Here is a 25,745-nt window from a genome sequence, read left to right on the forward strand (position 1 = left end):
TTATGGCATTCTTCAGCACAGAAGGTTTTCGCAGTACATGCATTTAACTGCGTGGTTGACCCTGTCAGAATTTAGGGTTCAACGAGGCACCGCCTGGTGTATGGGTGACCACGCCAGCTCTGAAAGGGTTAATTCTATGTGATTTCAGTATGCATTTCAAAGCATGACCGACCTTCCCCAGCATTGAAGAGCTTAACGCCTTTTGCGCTGTCAAACATAAAATGCAATGCCCTTCAGTGTTTAGCTGGACCCTTCCCACACTGAAAGAGTTAATTGTACATGCATTTAAAGGGTGCACGCGCATCAGAGAACGGGTTAATTGTGAGAGGCATAAATATGACGCATATAGAAGTTTGACTGCAGCTTCACCAGCATTGGAGGCGTTAATTGCGTGAGCAACGTGCATGAAACCTGGTCGCTGAAAGGGGCAGCGGCATGTACTCTCAATGCCAGAGAGCCCTGCAGCACCTCGTGGATCCCTTTGACCCTGAAGGGGTTAATGTTTGCTGTGCAAGTAAGAGGTCCAATTGGATTTCTGCTGAAAATCCAGCATTCAGGGGGGTTAACGACGGAGGTCCATAATGCCCATTGAAGGTCCATGCATGCCAGGCCCAGCTACCCTGACTGGGTTAATTGTATTTGTGTTAAGAAGACCATGATTCACGTGGCACGCACTGGCTCTGTCGGCATCGTGGGGGTTAATTCTCTTGTTTTGAAAATAGTATTGCTTAAAGGGTTAATTCCAGTTGTGTCGATGCAGCAGAGGCTATAGTTTATATATAATGTATCCACCTACATAGCAATACAAACATAGGTATATAGATAAACGTGTGTGTTTGTGTGTGTGTGTGTGTGTCACAAACGATAAAGCAGAATATCATGAATACCAGATAAGATAAAATATACACCTTCACTTTTCACAGGAAGTAACCAGGTAAAAGGCTGGTGAAATTGTTCTGAGGAAGGTGATTATGCAAAAAGGCAAAAATATAGTGAGCGGGTTATAGATACTTTCACCAACCTGTAAAACCCTTGGTAGGTACAGAAAGTTCAGTTACTTTTTAAGACTTGTACAGAACAAAATCAGGTTGGGAGATACTATAAGATGTGATGGCTGCAGGGTACAACCTTTACATCACAGGGACACAATGCGTCACTGTGTTCCTAAAAGAACCTGCTTTCCTTCTGCTCCTGGGTTGTGTTTATTTCTAAGGCGTCTCGTAGGGGATATTCTAGAAATAATGACATAGAAGACTTGTTATCAGTCATTCACACCATCACTTGCCCAAACAGCTTACTCTCTAAACCTCCCTGGTTCATGCCCCTTTGCTATCATACATTTTGCTTGTACTGCTTCTTTTCCTATTGCAAATATTTAATCTTGAAATATTACTTTACAGTGTTTGGAGGTTTATGTACATCAGTGTTGTGTATATAATCTGATGATTGTATGTATTCATAGTTCTTACTATTTATCTGTTGCTATGAACATCCCATGCAGTTAGGAAAAAATATATTCTTATTTTATAAATAAACTGGGAAATAATACAACGTGGCTCATCTTCTGTGTGCTGCATCCAGAAGCAAAGGAGTTAAGGCGGCAGGGCCACTTAAATACATTTGAACCTCTTCCTGGGTCGATGGGTCCTTGTCTGCCATCACGTTTCTCTTCACCCCAATAAATACACACATTCCATTTGGTCCTGAGCGGGACTGCACTTTTAGCACCTTTGTATACACTCAGGCCAGGTTTCCCTGTGCTTAGCTGGAAGTGTCTTCTCATCATTCCTGTCTTCTTCTCGCAGTTTAAAAGGATGTTGAATCGAGAACTAACACACTTATCAGAAACAAGCCGGTCTGGGAACCAAGTGTCTGAATATATATCCAGTACCTTTCTAGGTAAGTCACCTGCTGATTTACTTTAAAGGCGCATTTCATCCAAGGTTTTTTTAAATGTATTTTTCGTAGTTAATTTCAGCTACGAGGGTTCCCTAGTTGTCGAGATACCTCCGTAGGCGCTGCTGGTTACTCCCTGGTTATTAAATCTCCCGCGGCATGTTAAACCTCTATTTTGTTTCCCCAACAGGGGATGGTACTTAACGCCGAAGGTGCCTCCAGTATCACTAGAGCCAGGGGGTCTCTGGAGCTGACGTGAATGCAGTTCACCTCTGGAGACCCCCAGCTTTCCACCTTCCACCCTCCTGACAGTGAACGGGTTAACCTAGGGGATCTCAACTCCAGTCTTCAAGACCCCCCCCAACAGGTCAGATTTTCAGGATATCTCTGCTGCAGCACAGGTGACTCAGTCGAAGACACTTGATGAAAGGTCCATATGGGACCTGAAACGTTGTCTTTCCACTGTTCTTGGCTGTCACATTAAAGGGAGAACTTCATTATGAACTTGTGGGTAGAGCTCTTCTTTGAACCTCTTGTCTTTGAGGAGACATGCACATTGAAGAAATTGTCAGTCGACGCCTGAGCCACTGATTGAGCCACCTGTGCTGAAGCAGGGATATCCTGAAAACCTGACCTGTTGAGGGGGGGTCTTGAGGACTGGCGTTGAGAACCCCTGGGTTAACCGCCATCACTTGCAGAAAGGCCTGTACCCACTCTCAGGCTGCAAAATGGACTATCCCATTCATTTGAGTGCAGGTGACCTGCCTTGCAACCGTATGTAAAAATAATAATAATGCAAAAAAAAACCCTGCTCCAAATGCCATGGTTTGAAGGTTCAACATGAATCATCATTCTGTTGGCGGGGAGAGCAGGAGGGTCCCTTTAAAAAGGTGCACTTCCCCAGCCAGGACCTTTTTTGTAAGCGGCACTTTTCCCACCTCACTAGTCAGCAGAGCGGTTTTTCATACAGACTACTATTCTTATCAGAATAAATGTTTTACCCTGATCTCAGATAAGGTTCTTTAAAGCTGCAGACCAAGCAATATCCTACATGTGTGGTTTTTTTTAAATTAATAAATCAGTTCTGTACTATGAGAAAAGACTCATTTTTTTTCTTTTTTAAAACAACTTCGAATTACATTTTAATGTATTATAATGTAACAAGCATTTTTTGTTTCTATAGCGACCATTTACAAAGTCACATCCCTTTCCTCTTCTGAAACAGGCTCTGGCACACCCCTTTTTTGAGCCCTGCCCTCTCTCTAGCACTGCACCAACTGTATCTAGTGACTGCCTGGCCACATGATCTTCCCCACAGAACTTTGTCATATTAATATGCAAGTGCATTCCACTGACTGCAGAATACTCCTCTGCCGCCATTTCATGAACCCCCGAGCCAAATCTTCACCGATCGATCGGCAACTTAGCTAATTACTTATCATTGGGTGGGTTGTATTGATGCACATATTAAAGGGAAGAAAAGAAAACAAATTGCAGCTTGGACTGCTGCTTTAAGATCTTCTAATGTTGCTAAATGAGAGCGGCTAAGCAGCCATATTAATTTAGGTTTTGATCTCATATTTTATGTATAACATACAATGTAAAAATCAGTGCGCTGGGAAGGTCAAATCAGACCCTGTGTTGTGCAGAAATCTATACAAAATGAACATGCAGGGGGAACTGCCCCTTTAATTTCAGTTCTCCTCTTCCACCAGATAAACAGCATGAAGTGGACATTCCCTCCCCAACCTCGAAAGACAAAGAGAAGAAGAGGATACCCACGTCCCAGACACCCACGTCCCAGACACCCACGTCCCAGACACCCACGTCCCAGACACCCACGTCCCAGATACCCATGTCCCAGATTAGCGGAGTCAAGAAGCTGACGCACAGTTCTAGTTTGACCACTTGCAGCATCCCGCGCTTCGGCGTAAAGACTGAACAGGAGCCGCTCCTGGGAACGGTGAGTGCAGCTGCCGGTCCTGCTGTTACGTCCCACGGTGGTGTCCGTGCTGCCGGGAGAAAGCATAGTACAGCTGTATTGTCACTGTCTTGGACGGGAGGGGGTTCCTGGTTTCCCCTGTGACCGTGAGCATTTTATCTCCAGGATTATATTTGTAAACCCTGCAGGAGCAGGGATTTGTGCCCCCAAAACATCGTAGTGCAATATGATAAAAACATTATTACAGCAGTTTGCTATAAGAATATTTGACATATGTATTTACTGCAATATAACTTTTTTTTGTAAACATTTTTTATTTAAAGTATTTAGAGATAGAGTTGGACATTGTCCACATGAATAGACAATGTGAATTGGAGAAAGTTGGCTTACGTTACAGGTAAAAAAGAAATTGGTAGATGCCAGAATTTGTTGCACTTAAGCAAAATGAAGCATTTTCGGGTTGTTATTCTGCAGTGATAAATCCGTGTTGTGTAATTGTAATTCCGCTTCTGCGGGTTCTTAGAGATGATCTGTAATCCCTCTTCTCTCTCACATCGTAGGAAATAGAAGAGGCTAATAAATGGGGGCTGGATATATTTAAGGTAGCCGAATTCTCTGGGAATAGACCCTTGACAGTCATCATGTACACGATCTTCCAGGTAAGAAAGTCCCAGAGTCCCTGCTTTTTAGTTTGGCCATCAGGACTATAGTGTAAAAAAAATTGTTTTACCTAGAAGTGTTTTTTCACCTTTTACTGAGTTTTACGTACCATGACCTGATTGTGGCTGATTTGCAACTGCTGCCAGCTTCACAATGCAGATTCAGCCACCAAGCTGTAATGCAGCAGGCGCAAACTTCTTGAGCTGCGCCCCCCTCCCCGGGAGCCGCAGCATTCACACCCCCCCTTCTCTCCAATGACTCGGCGTCAAATGACGTCGCGGTTCATGTGACGTCACCGCGTTGCCATGGCGATGCGTCGCCAGGTAAGTGAGTTACAGAGGCCTCACGCCTCGCCCGGCATTTAATTTAAATGCCGTGGGGAAGAGTACGGAGTCTCTGTAACTGCCCGTGCCCCCCCCCCTAGAAATTCTCCTGCCCCCCCTCTCAGATTGCGCACCGCTGCTCTAATGGACGCAAAAGCTGCCCCTGAGTGGGTTACATGATTCTACACTTCATTACCCAAGAAGCTCTAGGGAAATATCCATGTAAGACTAAGTTCCCGGTGGTGGCTGCTGCATGGGCACCTGGCGGCGCGTGCACAGCTTAAAACTGCGGTCTGTGCTGGATCTGCAGAGGGGAAGACGGGGGGGAAGGCGCATGACGAGCCAGTGCAATGTCACCCGACTGGTTTGCCCTCATTGGGTGAACCGCTGGGGGGGGGGGGGGGGCGTGACCAGCGCTCCGTCGTCAGTTCTGAATACAATTTCCTAGTATTCAGAAAATCTGGTTGTGCCTCGTGGCGGCAAATTGCGAGCCAGGGTAGCTAGTGGGGCCGGCCCCATTGAGGGGCGGTTCTTGTCCCTGCAGCACATGACAATAGAGAGCGCTGCAGCAGGCCCCCGGGGACCTAGCTTAAGAAAGGGTAGGAAGCTGAAAGTGACACGCCCAGTGTGCTCCTTTGCATGTCATTACCCAGAATCTTCGGCTGCAGTGTAACCACTATATGACGTGACAATGGGGTCATATGGAAAACCCGCAGATGCACTCAAGAGTTGTGTTTCGCCCACCAGGAGAGAGACCTCCTGAAAACCTTCCAGATTCCCGCGGACGCCTTCATAACATACATGATGACGCTTGAGGATCACTACCATGCAGACGTGGCTTATCATAACAACATCCACGCAGCTGATGTGGCACAGTCAACTCACGTACTGCTTTCCACGCCTGCCCTGGAGGTGAGTGTCTTCAGCCATTGGTCAGAGACCAGACTTGCTTGAATGCAGTAGAGTATAGCTTAAACAAGGGGGCACATTGGGCCATATTTACTAAGCTGTCTTCTGCTACAAAATGCCTTCAGTGCTTGGAAACCTTACTGCCTCTGTTCAAGTCATTAGGCTGGAAGGTGTCTTCTGGCAGAAGACTACTTGGTAAATATGGACCAATATCTCACACCCACTGTACCTTTTTGATACAAGGGACTTCTAGCTGTTAGTCTGCAGGTGGGATGTGGCCTACAATGGATATAATATGACTCCTCAACTTGAAGGAGCCAGAATTGGCAGATGAGGAAATCCGTGATAGATGTACGATAAAGAGAAGGAAGGGAAAGGAGCGGGAGAGAGACAGCAGGTCATTGGAGTTGTAATAGAATGAAGTCATAATAACATGTTCTTGTTGTCCATTAAATACTGTTTTAGGGGGAATATTACTATTCCAGGCTGCATTTGTTTTAATAAGCTCATATTGCAATGTTCTTGTAACTGTTTCAAGTCAATGCCCGGAGTAGTCAGTCAGCTTGGATTTTGAATGTTGTAAATCTTTTGTAATTCCTTTTATTCTATAGCAAGTGAAACTATTGGTTTGGAAAAGCACACTCTGAGCACATTGTAATGCTTAGTGCAGGGGTGACCAATTCCTGTCCTCAAGGGACACCAAGAGGCCAGGTATTTGGGATATCCCTGCTTCAGCACAGGTGACTCAATCAGTGGCTTAGTCATTCTGACATAAAACTTGGCCTGTTGGTGGTTCTCGAGGGCTAGAGTTGACCACCCCTACTTTAGTGAAAAAGTAGCTTGTGCTACAAAGCACCATTAACGGTATCCTTTAGATTGTAAGCTCCAAAGAGCAGGTAACCTCCATAACTATTGTTTGTGTATGTTAACACTCTAATATTTTATATGAGTCTTTCATACTTGTTATACTGCACTTTGGAATAAAGGATGCTGATGATAATTTTGCTTCTTCCCTGCACAGGCAGTATTCACAGATCTGGAAATCATGGCTGCTATCTTTGCCAGCGCAATTCATGATGTTGATCACCCAGGAGTGTCAAACCAATTTCTGATCAATACCAGTGAGTGGAGGGAGAGGGGGGTATGATATTGTCACATATCTTGTGCGTGTTTGTAAGATGCTGATTTGAGAGACTTCCATCAATCAATCCACGTATTTTTTTAGCAGGCTGAAAACCCAAGGGTTTTGCATTGTGGGTCAATATTGCTAGTGCCCAAATGCTTCCAAGAGGAAATGGGTCTTAAGTCATTGAAGCTTGGAAGTTGGGAGCTTACATGATGTTGATAGGGAGGTTGTCCCAAAGTCTAGGTCTTTTTACCAAGAATGGTCTTTTCCCAATTTTAGAAGATTTGAATAGAGGAACGCCGAGCAGTGCATAGTTGGTTGGCTGATATGGAGTCATGCGTTCTGAGATGTATTTTGGTGCTAAGATGTATGTGACCTTCTAGATTGTAGACAGAACTTTGAACTCCTTTTTGCTGATTGGTAGCCAGTGACGTTCTCTGTGTGGTATGGTCATATCTGTGCAGGTTTCTGATAGTTCCAACTGCGGTATTCTGAATTGCCTGCAAGCGATTCATGTAGTTGTTTGGCAAGCCAAGGGGGTGAGTTTCCATGGTAAAGACAGGGGATGGCCAGCTTGTGGGTGACCTTCCGCAGGCACTCCCTAAGGAGAGGCTTGAGTCTTTTGATAGAATGGAGATGGTTGAGGCAGGACTTGGTATTCTCACAATGGATTAACCTCAATGGTAATCGTAGTCTTACACAAGGTTCTGCTCTGGAGCTTGGGGGAAACATTAAGTCCTTCACTGAAAGGGGTTTATGTGCATGGAACAGTTTTCCAGCATGGTTTAATATAGTAAAGTAATTGAAAATCATCTGTGTCTGCATCGGTGTGTGTTGGTGACATCCTGCACTGATAAAGTGTCAGGTGCTAGAATTAGGTGCAGCAGCTATAAATGACACAGGACAGACACACTGTTAGAGGCACAAGATGTCAATACACTGTACACCTTTCGAGAGAGGTATTTGTCCTGGGCCCCAAATCCATCTGGAATACGAACCTGCACATACATTTCCCCGTACTTACATTAGCATTTCCTTCCCCGCAGACTCCGAGCTGGCGTTAATGTACAATGATGCCTCCGTCTTAGAAAACCACCACCTCGCGGTGGGGTTTAAGCTCCTTCAAGAAGAGAACTGCGACATCTTCCAGAACTTGACCAAGAAGCAACGTCAAAACCTACGGAAAATGGTCATTGACATGGTAAGCAAGGGATCCCAGAGAGAGCACGTTATATCCACATTTCACACGCCCCGCGTTGCCTTTCCAGAGAGACGGCACATAACATCCACGTCTCACACGCCCAGCTTTGCATTTGCAGGGCGGCGGCCTGTTACATCTATGTCATGCCCTGCGTTGCTTTTCCATCCTGGTAACACACTGCATTGTGAAATCCTTAAGTTGTTTAATATTTTGGAGACCTGTTCTGGGCTTCTTAACTATTCCCACTGAGCAGCCTGCAATGCCTAGCAACAGAGGGGCTATAGGGGGTTGTAATCTAAGCATTTAAAGGCGTTAGAGGGAGGAGTAGGGGGGGAGGGCTTTGTAGGGGCAATTAAGTGGGATTGCTCAGTACAATATTATAACTATCTTTCCATTTTAAATGCTGTTTTTATACTTTTTGTCGGTTTAAAATAGAATTCTCTAGATCTGAAAGCTCTAAAAGATCTGTCAGAAATGTAACTAATAATTATATATCTGGCACCACATCCAACAGTGACCAACACGAACCCCCTTATTCCAATGTAAAAGGGCTTGGGTTGGTGGTATTACTGCAGGGAGATACCTTGTAGATGATTTAAATAAATGCTGACTTCCGGGCATGAAAGAGAAAAGCGTCTGATCTCCCCAGGTGCTGGCAACAGATATGTCCAAACATATGAACCTTTTGGCTGACCTGAAGACCATGGTGGAAACCAAGAAAGTGACGAGCCTGGGAGTCCTTCTGTTGGATAATTATTCTGACCGAATACAAGTGAGAAGTATTATTGTGTGTGTGTGTGTGTGTGTGTGTCCATCTGTATCATTGATGTAATGTGCTTGTGCATGAGTGACAGTATGTGGCAGCAGGTCTGTATGTGTAACAAGGCCTTTATGTGTCTGTGTGCATGAGTGTTGTAATGTGTATTCGTGTCCGGGTGTATCCGTGCGTATATATATATTGTGTGTGTTTTGGTGAGTACTGGCATTGGTGGTCACCAGCTATAAATGGCACCCTTTAACCTTAAAACTGTTACCTTCCCATGTTTGTTGAGTCCATGAGCTTGATGACTATCTTAGGGCCTAAACTGGAATTTTCAACCCTTTTGCTGCTGGAGGGACCTGCAATGTGTTGCATCCTCCCCTCTCCATTCCCCCTCCAGCGGTGGAAGGGTTAAGGACAAGGCATGTACATGATACATTCCCCTTCCCCGTGTGCAGGTCTTGCAGAACATGGTTCACTGCGCAGACCTCAGCAATCCCACCAAACCGTTGGAGATCTATCGGCAGTGGACAGACCGCATCATCGTGGAATTCTTTCACCAGGGCGACCGCGAGCGAGAGAAGGGCATGGAGATCAGCCCCATGTGTGACAAGCACAACGCTTCCGTTGAGAAATCGCAGGTGAGATTCAGAGGCAGTGGTTCTGTTCTCCAGAGAAATGCAGAATTTGACAGGGACCAGGGAGCATCTTTCCTATTCGGCCATTGGTTTCCTTTCATATTTAGGATATCCTTCTGTCTCTCCCAAGCATTTTTTTTTTTTTCATTTCCTTTTTGGATTGGCCTCTACCACCCCTGCTGGGTGACTATTCCATGAATCCACCTCCCCTTCAGTAAGGTATTTTCTCACATTTCCCCTGAACCTTTCACACTCCAGCTTCAGAGCATGGCCTCTTTCTCTGAAATATGCTTCCCCCTTTGAATGTCTCCATCATTGGTTGGACTCAAAGTCTGCACACTTAAGAATTTGGAAAATCTGCTCTTTAACATATATATTTTAATGCAAATGTAAGTTATTTAAAAAAAGACTGTGTTGCCCTTTTGAGGAGGATGTCCTTTATGGTAGAGGAAGTTTCATGTGTTTTAGACATCAGTGTTATATCTCATCATTCTCAGTTTTCCCCATACAACATGAAGATAGACTGTAACTAAATGACCCAGCAGCAGAGATACTGCTAACACTGGGGATACCTCCCTGCTACAGAAACTCCGTCTGACATGAGACCTTTATATTAAAATCCTGCTCTTTTTAGTTGCCCCTTCCTGTTACCAAATGGTAATATACATTTTTTTATTTTTTTTTGCAAGGCTTGTGTTGGGGGAGGAGGGAAGTCTCTTACTTCATTTGAAATGGGCCTCAAAGTAGAAGGGATCCCCAAAACTCCTGAAGCTGCTGGTCATTACTGGCCCCCGACATCTGGTCACTTTGGTTCTACATGGTGCTCCGCCTTTAACCCATTAAGCATGTCACTCGTTATCTCATTTAGATTCTATGTGAGGCTTGCACCAGTTACACAGCTGCCCTGGTCTCCTTTATATAGAGGTGGTGAGGGTAAGAGGCTTTGGATGGTGTGCAGGCATGATGTAAAGGGCCCGTCCTAGTAAGAAACTGGCCCTATTGTCACCTTCGTCTCCTGGCCTCTGTGTCTATGTAACTGTGTCCATCGTGTAATTTTAGGTGGGTTTCATTGACTACATCGTGCATCCGCTGTGGGAGACCTGGGCAGACTTAGTGCATCCGGACGCTCAAGAAATCCTGGACACACTGGAGGACAACAGAGAGTGGTACCAGAGTATGATCCCTCAAAGCCCATCCCCTCCACCTGAAGAGCAGGACCCAGACAGGGGCAGCACAGGCGATAAATTCCAGTTCGAGCTGACGCTGGAGGAGGAAGGGGAGTCTGACACGGAGCAGGAAGAGATGGAGAGCCCCGTGGACGAGGAAAACAGCGGTAGCGACTGCAAAACACCGGCCACAGACGATTCAGAAATTCACGGCAGTGATGAGACAGACCAATCCTCCCCCTTTGACCAGTCCTCCCCCGTAGACCTGTGCAGAAGCGTTTCCAGCACACTGGATCGCTTGGAAATCCCCCCCAAAAACACTCTGGTGAAGCAGAAAAAGGTCTTGAACTTCGATAACATGAAATTGGTGACAGAAAGGACGCTACCCCAAAGAGACGCTAGTATCACGCGAGAAAAAGCGACAGACTTAACCTGCCATGACAGCACAGAGCAAGCGGAGATCTGTTTGGACCAAGAAGGAAACATCACATATCTTCCATTAGGAACGTAACACCAAATTGTCACCCACATTTTTATTTTTTATTCCATCACACACTTTGCTGGGAGGGAGAGAACATTTTCTTTGTGTTTTTTTTTTTTGTTTTTTTTTTTAAGAAAAAAAGAAAAGCATAAAAACTCCGGCCAGATGTAGTACAAACAGGAACAAATAAGTCCACAAAATGAATGGCAGTGCATGGTGAAATGTTATTTTGAGGGGAGAGGAACTGCCCTTAATACCATCACAATTGTCAGTGCTATGCAACAGACCAAGGTATTTCTGTTAAAACACAGAAGTGGGTTCAATGCAGGTAGGGCACGCTTGGGTATGAAGAATGACGGTGGTTGCTTCATGTGTTATGTCAGCAGGTGAGTGGTTCAGCATCTGTAAAATTTCTCCCAAAGCCCCCGATCTCATTACACCCCATCACAAACACTCGAGGCAGGAAGGGTTCATTTATAGGACATTTGCTGCACGGTGTATGTGGTTTTATGAGGTTTCTGGTTGGTAAATGAGCATAACCTGGCAGATTTAATTGATACAAAGAGACAGGGAAACTGCTTCCGCTGTTGTCACAACTGTTAATCAGTTTCTTTACAGTATTGCACGGTTTGTCCCTATATATTTTCCCCCAACAGCTCTGCGACTTTGTGTCAACGAGAGATTCTGTTAGGGAAGAATTAGCCAGTGCAGATTACTTCATTAGAAATATTGATATTTTTATTTTCTTTTAGACAGCAGGCACCTTGAATTTTGGGCAATGCATTTCTGGCCCTTCTAACAGTAAAAAGGGTTCAGAAACCTACGTTTGCTGCTGGCTTGAGTATGTTTAGTACATAATTAGTCATTGTTCTTACATACTAGGTGCAGTGACAAGCAGCCCTTTTTACAAACAGTGAGATTAATCCATTGATAAACATTGCATTACATGCCTTCCAAGCAACAGAAAATACTTTTTTTTTTACCTTAAATACTAAAGGCAACCCCCCCCCCCCTACACAATTCCTAAATACAGTAACTGTTTAATCAACAAAAGTAATAGCATTTTAAAAAGTCATGAAAGAATGAATGAAAAACCTACTGTAGGAGCTTTTGCAAACACAAAGTTAACAGGTTGAGAGTCACCGGTGCATCACACAGGTCTCTGGTTTTATTTTATGTTGAGTATAAACATTATTTAAGTAGGTAGGAAAGCAGGGACTTTTTTTGTGGCTGATTGTAACACTTGTGTGAAGCATCCGAAAGATTTTAGAAACCTCAGGGCATGGTGGCATGTTGTATGTACTGACCGATGTATGTAACGTGTCCCTTTGAGGGTATCTCTACTTTTCCCAACCCAAGCTTTGCACATTATGGATTCACAGGTTTAATCCTTTAAGTTTCTAATTGAAACGTATTGGGGATCAATGTGTTATTAAATCAGCCTGCAGGTGTTTGAACAAGCACATAGCCAAGGAAATAGGTCTGATATACACACATACACACATACACACTTATTTTAAAATAAAGATAGTTCTGCAGTGGTGCCCTGTGGTAAAATGATTACTGGTTTTAATCACTATGCTCCCTGAGGGGGCTGCAGGGGCCTGAAAGGTTGGCATTTTTTGCCTTTAACCTTTTGGGCTTTGTCCATGGAGCAGAGTCCCAACTAAATAACCAGTGATGGTAACCAGAACACCTGCAGTACCATACTTCAGTATTCACGTGTTTAATGATTTAAGGCCCCTATTTAGGATGCTGTGACACAGTCTTCCCATTGCTAGAGAAGATCTTGGCCCCATTCAAATCAATCAAGCTTCCAGACTAAGGGGAACACTGCATATTGAAGTCTTAGCAGTGTTCGGTAACCTCAAGGTGAAGGCAATTTTTGAGCTGTTCATTGCAGCTGTATCTCCTACTCCAGCTTTCGAGACATAACTATTTCCTTTGAACAAATTCAGTATCTCGCTAGGGTGAGAAGTAGCGTTCTGTACAGTCAAATATACATTGGTTCTGAAGTGGAAGTTACTGCATTAAGACCCAGTTTTACAATGGGGTGCTATTTCGTAAGACTCCGTCCATCACTAGTAATCTTCTGGGCCATTCAAGTGAATGCATCATCAAGGGTTCTCCGGGAGATGTCTCATGATATAGTACCACTTAGTAAAACTGTCTCAATGTGAGTGTCATTTCCCTTCCACCATGTTGATTAGGGAGATTTCAATTGATCTGTACAGACGGAGCATAGATGTGGTCCCAGCACTACCTTCCAAGGTCCAATTAACCGAGTGCTATTCAATAAAATAAATTCCGGATCAGAGAACAGTTCTAGATCCATTTAAAATATATATATATATATATATTTCACCCTCGCTGGCTTCAGACTGCTCTAGTGAGAGGACCACCCTCTCGGTGCCAGAGGCCTCTGGTGGGTTACCCATTGGAAGATCAATGTATGGTCTCTGTATCCTGTAATCTAGACCTGAGCTGCTTCACCTGGTTGCAAAGGACACTGACGCTAAAGGGGATAATCCTGCAAAGACGTGCTGGCACAACACATTAACCCCTTCACTGCCAGTGGGGCCAGCCACATGTTGCAAAAAGCCCACTGCTTATCGTCGGCATACTGTAGGACAAGAGGTTAATCAGTATGTTACTGACATTTTCTGTATGTCCTGAATGCACGATTAAAGTAGAATGTGATGGGAACGTGTTTTGCTTGGGTTGGAAAGTAGAGGTACCCCCTAAAATGACTCCATTTAATTTATTCTGCTAAAGTTTCACTTTGTTTTTGTAGCATTTTGTAGTTCACTTTTGAACAAAGCCACGTTTCCGCGCACACTTTTCTGATCTCCGATCCGCAACTGATTTTACTGTGATTAGCACTCCAAATGCTGCATTATAACCTTGCACTTTTCAGTAACACCGATGAAATAAAAAGCCACTAGGGCAGGAATATTGTGCTGTTTGAAATGTGTGAGTGCAAGGGTAGCCAACTCCAGTACTCAAGGGCCCCCAGCAGGTCAGGTTTTCAGCATAGGTGGCTGTCTTTGACAGAGCCACTGATTGAGCCACCTGTGCTGAAGCAGGGATATCCTGAAAACCTGACCTGTTGGTGCACTTGAGGACTGGAGTTGGCTACTCCTGTTGTAGTGGATGTTACAGGCATCTTTTTTCATGATTGTTAGTTCCACTGGGCTACATAGAAAGACTAACGTCACCGGCCTTGTTGCAAGTATCTTGGATTGTTCAGTTTCCTAAAACAGAAGTGACGGTGTTTGGGTGCTATAGCTGGCATGTAGCATTATACAGCTACAATCCATCATTTGCAGTTTTGGGTAACAAAAAGGTAGAGATGGCGGGACAGATGATTTCTAGGGTAATAGGGGTGGCCAGCTTTCCTACTGTGTACTTAACACCCATGCTGTTACCTGACACCTATCTTGTACGATTCTGTATCTGTCCATCACTATTTTCATTATTCTATGCATCAGAAATATCTACCAAATCTGACTTTTTGTAAATTCCTCTTAACGATTTGATCCAAATCTAAGACACTTGTTTAATCGGGGGAAACATTTTTAAGTTGCATCTGATGCGTTTTTCTTGTTTTTGTTCAATTTTTGTCCCAATTTAGTAGCCAGGGATCTTTATCAAAGTCTTTTTGCAGCAAAACTGATAAATCTCCTGTATTCTTTTCGCACCAAAGAAGAAAATCCCATGGAAACATTTTTCATTGATAAATCTGATGCACAATATTTTGCAAACAGGAGGTCCTCTTTTTGATACATTTTTATGGGGGTCTTTTTTTTTTTATCAAAGTCAGCCAACAGTTCCAAATGTATGAAACCGCAGTAACCCCACTAAAATCTGTGATAAATCTGGTGCTGTCTTTTTTTTTTTTTTCACTGATTCTACACTAGTTTAAAGCCGGATGACTTTGACAAAGAGATCCCCAAATGAGTGGCTCAGTGAGTAAAGACAACCTGGTTCAATTCCCGGTGTCGGCTTCTTGTGACCTTGAACCAGTCACTTTATCTCCCTGTGCCTCAGGCACTAAAAACATAGATTGTAAGCTGCACGGGGCAGGAACTGTCTGCAAAATGTCTCTGTAAAGCGCTATGTAATATTAGCAGCGCTATACAAGAACAAACAATTATTATTATTATTTATTCGACTCAATGGGAATGTTTTACATTTATAAATCTGGTGAAGAATTCTTGGTCTGCCGACTTTGAGAGATAGATAGATATATATATATATATATATATTTATATATATTTATATATATACACACATAGGATTGAGCTGCGATTACCCTTTATCGATGTTTACTGAATATTGAACTGAAATACTTGGACGTGTACAAACAATATCCCCTATTTCCTCAATTCTAAGACGCACCTTTTTTTCGATTTTCACATGTCTGAAATCGGGGGGCGTCTTCGAATCGATGTATTAAAAAAAAATTTTTTTAAGTGTCTACAGTACTAACCCCCTCTTCACTTAACATGTTTCAGGAGAGGTCCCATATCAGTGGAGGATGAAGCGGGTGGCGGCGGCAGGAGAGGTCCCACGTCTGCAGATGGTTGAAGATGGTCAGCAGGCGGGAGTGCGGTGGCGGCGGCAGGACAGGTTCCAAGTCTGCAGGTGAATGAAGATAAGAAGACAGCGGGTGTGCGGTGGCGCAGGCGGCTAATAGATCATAATAGCAGGAGCAAAGCGGCATAGGGGAACGGCTTGGGAGGTGCACTCTGTAACACCGGAAGTTGACCGGTGTCTGACTTCCGGTTACAGTGTGCACCTCCCAAGCCGTTCCCCTATGCTGCTGCTCTCCTGCTATTATGATCTCCTGCCGCCGCACCCCGCCGCACCCCACCGCACGCCCGCTGTCTTCTTATATTCATTCACCTGCAGACTTTGGACCTGTCCTGCTGCCGCACACCCACCCGCTGTCCATCTTCAACCATCTGCAGACGTGGGACCTCTCCTGCCGCCGCCACCCGCTTCATCCTCCACTGAGATGGGACCTCTCCTGAAACATGGTAAGTGAAAAAGTAATTTTCCTCGGTTGTAAGGGCCAAATCGATGGTGCGTCTTACAATCGAACGCGTCTTACAATCGAGGAAATACGGTATATATTTTTTAAGAATTGTCTCAAAAGGAGCAGTTCAACGTATATTAATTTTTATTTTTTTTGTCCCATTTTTTTTTTTACATGGTGGTAACTGGGTGTCCCCCGAGACAAATGCCACCATTTTCAGCTCTAGGGACCCCCTGGTTCCTGAAATACCAGTGAAGTTACCGGGTAATAGCGGTACCTTCAACAAGTAAGTATCTCAGAATCCGGGGGGGGGGGGGGGGTGAAAATAGTGCAGTCCAGCTCTGGAGGACCCCTGGGTTCCAATCCTGTCATTAAAAAAAAAAGGAGGACAGGGCATTGGTATCACCCTAAGAGCAAATAAATGACCTCAACCGAGCTGACTGCCCCCCAACTCTGTTTGTGACATGCGGCCATATTTGTAGTTTATTTTTTATTTTTTTGCGTCACTAGCACAAAAAATTACTAATCTCTTTGGAATTGGGGGACCACTGATCAGCTTCAGGGGCCCCCACAGTTCACGTAACCTTATTTTATTTGGGGGGGGGGGGGGTGATTTCAGCTTTAAAGCAGTTCTAATCAAAGGTCGGGATTTTTTACGCCACATTTTATAACCTAAAAAATATATTTTTGCATCAGTTGTCTTCTGCATTTTACATCAAATATGTATACTGTATACTGCTCCCAGGCCCCTTAACATTGTTTCAGAGTCCACTTGTGTGTTAACCCTAATATTTATTGCTGTTCCAAAGTCCCATTGTTAAAGATGCCTGTAACACTCCAAAGAAGCCGGTTTCACAGCACTAAGCGTGATATATGTTTGCCACTCATTACTGCTACAATAGTGAGCCACTGTTGGTCATTGATGTGTCTTCGTCTCTTGCAGAGATGTCACAAACCATGTTTGTTATTATTTTTCTTAATAAAAAAAAATACTTTATCTTTTTGCACTCTGGTGGAATATTTAGCTTTTTTGTGCGCACTGTACACAGGAATGCAAATTATATTTATTTCGTAGAATTGTCACTTGGGGCTATATATGTAAGCAGTACTGAGACACAAGGCTCCTTACAGCCCATTTATAGCAGAAATCCTGCCCACAATGTTTTATCAAACACCTGCAAGCTCACATTGAACCCCCAAAATAACCACAACATATATATAAGCATATAGGTGTCACAGAGGAGTGCTACTGAGCATGGCAATATATATTTAAAACCAGAGACAGAACATGAAACTAGAGCTCAATGCACATCCAGTGAAACCTATACACAGTACAGTGCCTAAATATATATGTATAGATATCTATTAAATAAAATGGTCTTTTAGTTTAACATTTTGGCCAAAGTGTTGTAAGCCCCTGAGCCAGTACACGGCAGAGAACATCTCAAGGGTCCCTAACACTAATATAAATTCTTAATAACCTGTGCATTACCAGGAAGAATGATTTCTAATAAATCTGTCAAAATTAGTTGCATAGTTCTAAGTCTGATTGAAGCTTTTAATAACCTGTACATTACTAGGAAAAGCGCTCTGTATTAGATTTGTCACAATCATACTGCAAGCCAGCAAGTTCCCCTGAGAGTGGGAGATGCCATGGAGTACATAGGATGATCATAGGCAGCAGGACAAAGCCTCCCATGACTTTTCATCACAGTTATGTGAACACAGTGAGCTGAGACTTGGGATTGGGTTGATTTCCTCTGGCTGCTTCCCTTCATCTGATGTCAGTGTGTGTTCAACAAGAGTTTGCACAGGCAAAGCCCCCCCCCCCCTCTCTGGATGTTTATTGATTATCTAATAACGTCAGGTTGAGATAAAAATGAGGAACCCACTTGATTGACAAACGCTTCAGATTCAGAGGCTCGAAGATGAGGAATTTGTCTTTAATTTCCAAAGAAACAAAATCAGTCAAATCTTTCCTTTTAAGACCTGTTAGATGTGTTTAAGGAAGCCAAATGACATTGCTAAATTCTTCTTCTTAAAATGTTTTTAGTCTGCTACCAGTGACTGCACCTGTTTAATTAATGTACTCAATGATGAAAAACATTGTTTACCACTGTAACAGTAACTTCATCATTCAGGGCCTGTTTTGTACAAAATCTAGTTTCTAAAACCTAACTGAAAAAGTCAGAGTAACAAACGTCAAGGACTGATATATACCTTTACCTCCAAATTGCTCTGTTTTGCATGTAGATCTCGCATGAAAACCCTGTAACAGTTTTTTTAAAAAAAATACATTTTGCCAACAGAAATCGCTTTTTCCGGGGACATCATCACAGCAGCGTCAGGAAAAGATATATACCTATGCAAAAGATTACAGTGTCAGTCAATAACAACCATACACACACAGTAATACTACACCCACAATACATTCAAAAACAAATGTAAAAATAATTTCATTTAAAAAAATGCCAAAAAGGTGGTGGATGGTAGATTGTGATTTTGCAGCTAGCAAAGGAGATCGGGAAATGCTTAATATTTAAAGGCAAAGCTCAACAGTGATTAGTGAGACCGCCTGCTGCAGGAAGGCAGTCTCAAAGCCTGACCTGAAATTGCTACTCTCCTACAGTGAGAATGCTGGCCTGGTGGACACAATATGGCCGTGGAATCTGGCTCACTGGTGGACATTTGGGAGATGACCTTGTGACTTCCTATTGGTGACCCTGCTGCCATGTTTGTGTTGTCTTTGTGCCAAACATTGGTACAACAATGTACTCAAATATCTTGGGAATGGAGGGGCGTCTCTGGACTTCATGGGACCACAAGTAAGATCCAGGTGACCCCCCGGTTAATAAAAAGGGAGAAAAGAGCGGAGTTCTACAAAATCTCTGTATTTTCCCAATTTTAAGAGTTTTGACAAAAAAATAAAGCTAGGAGTTGTTCACAATTGAAAAACATAGTAATTTTAAAATAACTAGTATGCTGGCTTATGAAATATAGGAAATCTCATTGTAAGAAAATATCAGGAATTCAAGAGTATAGAAAGCCCTTAGTCAGCCAATAAAGTCAATAGATCATCCCTTTATGAAGATCTGCTGTCCATACAGCTCTCAACAACCTTAGAGGTCAGTTCTTACACACTTCAGTTGTGGGCAGCGGCGGACACCCTTAGGCATTTGCCTGTGTCTGCCTCCCTGCTTCTCCTTCAGAACCCAGCGTCAAATGACGCCGCGGACGGCACCAACGTGACTTCGCGTTACCATGGTAACATGACAGCATGATGTCACTTGACGCCGTGACGTCACGGTTGCCATGGCAACAAGACGTCGAGTGCCGTCGTTTGTGACATCCACTGCGTCGTTTGATGCTTTATTTTGAAGGAGAAGCAGAGCGGCAGAACGGTGGCGGGCCTGCACAGGTAAGTAAGTTCTTCCCATTAGGTCCGATAGGCCAGAGAGCGCTGCAAATGCAAATGGGGGCAGACCTTTTTGCCGCCCCAAAATGTTGCCGCCTTAGGCCCGGGCCTAATGGGAAATCTGACACTGGTTGTGGGATGGAAGCATGTTTTATATGGTAGAAAAAGAGGTCATGCTCTGAAGCTGAACGGTGGGAGGCTCAGGGGAAAGGAAGTCCTTCACTGACTGGGTTACGTTCCCTGGGAACTTAATAGAAACACCCTCTTAAAATGTTAGATCTTCGCCTTATACAGATTAGTTTTCTCGTAGACTGAGAGCAAAAGCATCTCATTCACAGTTAATTGTTATGAAGCCCTAAATTACCACTTTTATATGTTGCCACCAGAGAGCGCTCTTGCTATTGTCTTTTAGCTTGAGGTGGTGGTACAGTAGATTGCAGCAATATGCATCAACATATACATGTATAAGGAGCCCTTCACAGCACAGACCCAGCTCCCAAGAACAAGAGCTTACAATCTATGATGTATATTTTATTGGAAATATATACTTTGCTTGTGGTTTTTCACTATCATGATACTTATCAGAGAAACACAAAAATGTACCAAAGTCCTTCTGAATACTGAGGCAAAACCAGAGCAAAATAATTGTACCTGATTTATCAAAGGAAAAACTCAGAGTAATTTATTAAACTCTACCAGCCTTAAAATTGGGGCAAAATTATTACACCAAATGTATCAAGGAAAAAGAGTCTGGCTTTAGAGCCGGTCACTGAACTGAGTCAGCCCTGGTCTGTGTGGAGGAATAACTTATTGGTGGCCATGGACAAGGGCTGTATTTCTGCCCATGTCATGTTGGACCTCTTAGCGGCCTTCGACACAATTGATCATAGGGTGTTGCTGCACTGTCTGAGGGACTTAGCTGGTATCAGTGTGACTGCACTACAATGGGTTGCCTTGTTCCTGCAGGGCCAGATACAGCAGGTGGCTATGAGATCCCATGTGTTACCGGTAGGGCGTGATCCTTTGGGATCCCTCAAGGGTCCTGTCAACATTCCTCTTCAATAACAGCCTGTGCGCGCGGCGTGCACTGTGCGTGTAAGCACTGCCCCTCAATGGGGCTGGGCCCAGTACGCACCGTCACACAGAAGGTGCAGCCGCGCCGTGCTGCAAGGTTTTTCCCAACTCAATCAAACTGAGTTCAAACCTTGCGACGAGGGCGTGGCCACACCCCCACCGGCGGTTCACCCAATGAGGGCGAACCAGCCGCGTGACGTAATGGCCACGTCCCTGCAAATCCCAGACCACGCCCCCTCCCGTCGCAAGCTTCCCTCTCTCTGACACCCAGATCTATGTTTCTTTCCAGGGAAGGCTGTTGTTACATTGACGGATTGCTTAGGCGAGGTGGCAGCATGGATGGAGATGAATTGACTAAAGCTCAACCCTAACAAGAAGGAACTAATGATTATAAGTTCGGGAAGACACCTCAGAATGGGACATTGGGTTTGCGAGCTGCCCCTGATAAATGGTGTACAGCTGCTGCCCGTGTCCCAGGTTCGTAAACTGGGCATCATCTTTGACAAGAGTCTCAACATGTTTGCATTCACTCCTGTCGTCTATGAACCGTGAGTCACTGGTCCATGGCTTTGTGTCGATGTGGTTGGAGTGGACTATGGAAATGCCTTATATGCAAGACTACCGGTGTGCCTGATGCTGAGGCTCCAGCTTGGTCAGAACGCTGTTGCTCAGATGCTGAGACGTGTTTCTTGCTTTGAGCATATCACTTCCATCCTGTGCGATTTTCACTGGCTTCCAGTTACCTTCCGTGTTCAGTTCAAGCTGGCCGTTATGGCCTTTAAAATCTTGCAGGGGGGGGGGGGGGGGGGTCCGCCTCTCTGTGCCTTTACTTCAATAAACCTGGTGCAGTTGGGGGCCTCCGGTGAAGTCCCAAGGGGCCACATGCGACCGCTACTGCCTACCACTGCCCTAGGACAGAGGGGGCCAACTCCAGTCCTCAAAGGTCATCAACAGATCAGGTTTTAAGGATACCCTTTCTTCAGCACATGTCTCAATCAATGATAGCAGGGCCATCCTTAAAACCTGAACTGTTGGTAGCTGTAGGAGGAGTTAGTGGTGGCGGTATAGAGAGCGGTTATAGGAGGAGATGGTGATGGAGGTATAGGGAGCGGTTATAGGAGGAGTTAGTGGTGGCGGTATAGAGAGCGGTTATAGGAGGAGTTAATGAATCAGGATTAGGGAGAGCTTATAGGAGGAGTTAGTGGTGGCGGTATAGAGAGAGGTTATAGGAGGAGATGGTGATGGAGGTATAGGGAGCGCTTATAGGAGGAGTTGGTGATGGAGGTATAGGGAGCAGTTATAGGAGGAGTTAGTGGTGGAGGTATAGGGAGCAGTTATAGGAGGCGTTAGTGGTGGAGGTATAGGGAGTGGTTATAGGAGGAGTTAGTGGTGGAGGTATAGGAAGCAGTTATAGGAGTTAGTGGTGGAGGTATAGGAAGCAGTTATAGGAGTTAGTGGTGGAGGTATAGGAAGCGGTTAGAGGAGGAGTTAGTGGTGGAGGTATAGGAAGCAGTTATAGCAGTTAGTGGTGGAGGTATAGGAAGCAGTTATAGGAGTTAGTGGTGGAGGTATAGGAAGCAGTTATAGGAGTTAGTGGTGGAGGTATAGGAAGCAGTTATAGGAGTTAGTGGTGGAGGTATAGGAAGCAGTTATAGGAGTTAGTGGTGGAGGTATAGGGAGCGGTTATAGGAGTTAGTGGTGGAGGTATAGGAAGCGGTTATAGGAGTTAGTGGTGGAGGTATAGGAAGCGGTAATAGGAGTTAGTGGTGGAGGTATAGGGAGCGGTTATAGGAGGAGTTGGTGATGGAGGTATAGGGAGCACTTATAGGACGAGTTGATGATGGAGGTGTAGCCGTGTCCTCCTGCCCTCCCCCTTACCTCGGCTGCGGGGAAGGGGGAGGCTAAGGCGGCAGTCGGGGACTCCCCCTTGACTCTGGTGGGGGTGTTGAGTTGGTTATGGAGGTATAGGGAGTGATTATAGGAGGAGTTATGGGAGGAGAGAATGAGCGCAATGTTATAACAAGATTATCAAAATGTGCACCTATAATGTGCAGTTTTGCCCTCTCTTTGCGTAATATAAATGTGCCAGCTTCTGGATGGCATTAATCTCTGCTCCCGAGAGATGCACACTAAATGTAAGAGGTAAGATTAACAAGTTTTATAGATCTGCAGCCAGGGAAATGTAGATTACAAATTTTACTCCACTGTTTTGGAAAAAATGTATCCTCTTAATACATATCGTCTCAAGTGTCTGCTTGTATATTTTATTATTATTATTATTTTTCATCAACCCTTCTGGAGAATAAAAAAATATTTTTAAATCACATTGCTTTGGCAGTGAATGAGTTAACAAGCAGACACACTTAGCACTTATCAGATGTGTGCAAATCAACGATTCTGATTGGCTGGTTACCTATAATTTTAAAAGAACCAGACAGCTTTCAGGTATAACTCAATCACAGTCAATAGCTGTTGTAGCAAATGTTATCCTTCTGATAGCAAAGTGTAATTACTGTTTTTCTGTCCAGAGTAAATTAGGTGTGGGGCACACACATTGCATTCACTCATTCACCTACAATACAACCCAATGGGAAACAAAATTATTAGTAATAGTCAGCATGGATTTATGAAGGATAGGTCATGCCAAACTAACCTTGTTTGGTTCTTTGAGGAGGTAAGTAGGAATTTAGTCCAGGGTAATGCAGTTGATGTGGTCTACTAAGGGCTGTTCTATACAGCGTGCGGCCGCGCGTTCCTATGCGAACGCGCGGGCACGTGCCGCATGCTTTTCATGTATATAGAGCCGGGAGCTGCAGGTTAGTGTATATGTGTGTGTATGTGTGAGTATATGTGTGTGTATGGGTTGTGTGAGTGAAAGTAAGTGCTAGATAGATTTTTTTAAAGAAAAAAAAAAAGTTTAATAAATATTTTTTTTTCTTTTACAATCCTTGACACACACACACACACACACACACACACACACACACACACACACACACACACACACACACACACACACACACACACACATCCACGCATACATACACACATACACACATATACACACACACACACACACACACATCCATACAAACACACATCCACGCATACATACATACACACACACACACACACACACACACACATCCACGCATACATACACACACACACACATATACATACATTTGAGCGCAGGTAGCGGCACGAAAAGCTGAATTTCTTCATCTTCGCCGCTGCCTGTCGGCTCCCCTCTCCCTGCCGTGCGCGCGCGCGGCCCTTCTATAGAAAGGCTGACTGACGTCAGCCAACTGACATTCCGCACGCGTGCCCGGCACTAAAGAACGTGCCTTAGATTTTGCAAAGGCTTTTCATACGGTTTCACACGAGGTTGGTGTACAAATAAAGAAAATTGGACTCAGTAATAATATATGCACCTGGATTGAAAACTGGTTAAAGGACAGACAACAGAGGGTTGTCATAAATGGAACTTTTTCAGGTTGGGCTAAAGTCGTGAGTGGAGTACTTCAGGGATCGTTACTGGGACCCCTGCTTTTTAACTTGTTTATTCATGACCTTGAGGTTGGGATCGAGAGCAAAGTCTCCATCTTTGCTGATGATACTAAATTTTGTAAGGTAATAGAATCAGAGCAGGATGTAATTTCTCTTCAGAAGGACTTGGAGAGACTGGAAACGTGGGCAGGTAAATGGCAGATGAGGTTTAATACAGATAAATGTAAGGTTATGCATTTGGGATGCAAGAATAAAAAGGCGACTTACAAATTAAATGGAGATATATTGGGGGAATCCTTGATGGAAAAGGATTTAGGAGTGCATGTGGACAGCAGGCTTAGCAATAGTGCCCAAAGTCATGCTGTAGCTGCAAAGGCAAACAAGATCTTATCTTGCATCAAACTGGCAATGGATGGAAGGGAAGTAAACATAATTATGCTCCTTTATAAAGCATTAGTAAGACCACACCTTGAATATGGAGTACAATTTTGGGCACCATTCCTAAGAAAAGACATTATGGAACTAGAGAGAGTGCAGAGAAGAGCCACCAAATTAATAAAGGGGATGGACAATCTAACTTATGAGGAGAGGCTAGCTAAATTAGATTTATTTACATTAGAAAAGAGGCGTCTAAGAGGGGATATGATAACTATATACAAATATATTCGGGGACATCCCTTAAGGTTGGAGGAAAGGAGATTTCACCAGCAAAAAAGGAAAGGGTTCTTTACAGTAAGGGCAGATAAAATGTGGAATTCATTACCCATGGAGACTTTGATGGCAGATACAATAGATTTATTCAAATAAAGGTTGGACATCTTTTTAGATGGGAAAGGTATACAGGGATATACCAAATAAGTATACATGGGAAGGATGTTGATCCAGGGATTAATCCGATTGCCAATTCTTGTAATCGGGAAGGAATTTATTTTTCCCCTTATGAGATATCATTGGATGATATGACACTGGGGTTTTTTGTTTGCTTTCCTCTGGATCAATGAGTAAGTATAGATATAGGATAATGTATCTGTTGTCTAAATTTAGCATAGGTTGAACTTGATGGACGTACGTCTTTTTTCAACCTCATCTACTATGTAACTATGTAACTACTATGTAACTATGTAACAAGCAATAGGGGAAAAGGAGTCTATTCACAAACAAATTGTACGGCAAATTGCAACGGGGGAAAATACACTGTTTTTCTGCCTTTCTCCCTAATATTTTCTGCCTGTTCACATGACAGCGGTGGGCAACTCCTGTCCTCAAGGGTCACCAACAGGTCGGGTTTTCAGGATATCTCTGCTGATTCACAGGTGGCTCAAATCAGTGGATAAGTCGTTATGACTGACCCGCCTGCGCTGAAGCAGGGATATCCTTAAAACCTGACCTGTTGGTGGCCCTTGAGGACCCATCATTTTCGCACCCGTTTCCTCTTTGTTATGATGACCATTCTTATCTGTTAATAATTGCTATTTTATTCTTTCCCAGCCTCAAAGTCCGCTGAGACCATCCCGTACCAGGCTTCTCGGTATATACCAGGATGTCTGACCAAACACACACATTACTACCTCTTTATCTCTGTCTGGCAACATTTCAATAAAGG

At 44.0% G+C, this 25,745-nt stretch overlaps 1 protein-coding gene and 1 long non-coding RNA gene across 9 annotated transcripts in view; both read left to right on the plus strand.

Moving 5' to 3' along the window:
- The window catches only part of PDE4C (phosphodiesterase 4C), a 322,499-nt gene extending 311,272 nt beyond the window's left edge, over positions 1–11,227 (plus strand). For all 7 annotated transcript variants that reach the window (XM_075611049.1, XM_075611050.1, XM_075611051.1 and 4 more), the window contains 9 exons: positions 1,806–1,899; positions 3,612–3,859; positions 4,399–4,497; positions 5,569–5,733; positions 6,752–6,851; positions 7,903–8,057; positions 8,707–8,829; positions 9,276–9,458; positions 10,515–11,227. In XM_075611049.1, coding sequence (XP_075467164.1) covers positions 1,806–1,899; positions 3,612–3,859; positions 4,399–4,497; positions 5,569–5,733; positions 6,752–6,851; positions 7,903–8,057; positions 8,707–8,829; positions 9,276–9,458; positions 10,515–11,132 — 1,785 coding nt within the window. In that variant the 3' untranslated portion in view covers positions 11,133–11,227. The remainder of the gene's footprint in view (positions 1–1,805; positions 1,900–3,611; positions 3,860–4,398; positions 4,498–5,568; positions 5,734–6,751; positions 6,852–7,902; positions 8,058–8,706; positions 8,830–9,275; positions 9,459–10,514) is intronic.
- A 4,652-nt stretch (positions 11,228–15,879) lies between these two features.
- Positions 15,880–25,745, plus strand: LOC142501306 (uncharacterized). Of its 2 annotated transcripts, none has more exons than XR_012803463.1 (4): positions 15,880–16,429; positions 18,773–18,979; positions 20,922–21,180; positions 25,631–25,745. It is a non-coding gene; the product is annotated as an uncharacterized LOC142501306 (long non-coding RNA). The 2 variants fall into 2 exon arrangements; XR_012803462.1 differs by having other exon boundaries at positions 18,773–18,968.

This window comes from Ascaphus truei, chromosome 8 (genome assembly GCF_040206685.1).
Source record: "Ascaphus truei isolate aAscTru1 chromosome 8, aAscTru1.hap1, whole genome shotgun sequence".
Taxonomy (NCBI): domain Eukaryota; kingdom Metazoa; phylum Chordata; class Amphibia; order Anura; family Ascaphidae; genus Ascaphus; species Ascaphus truei.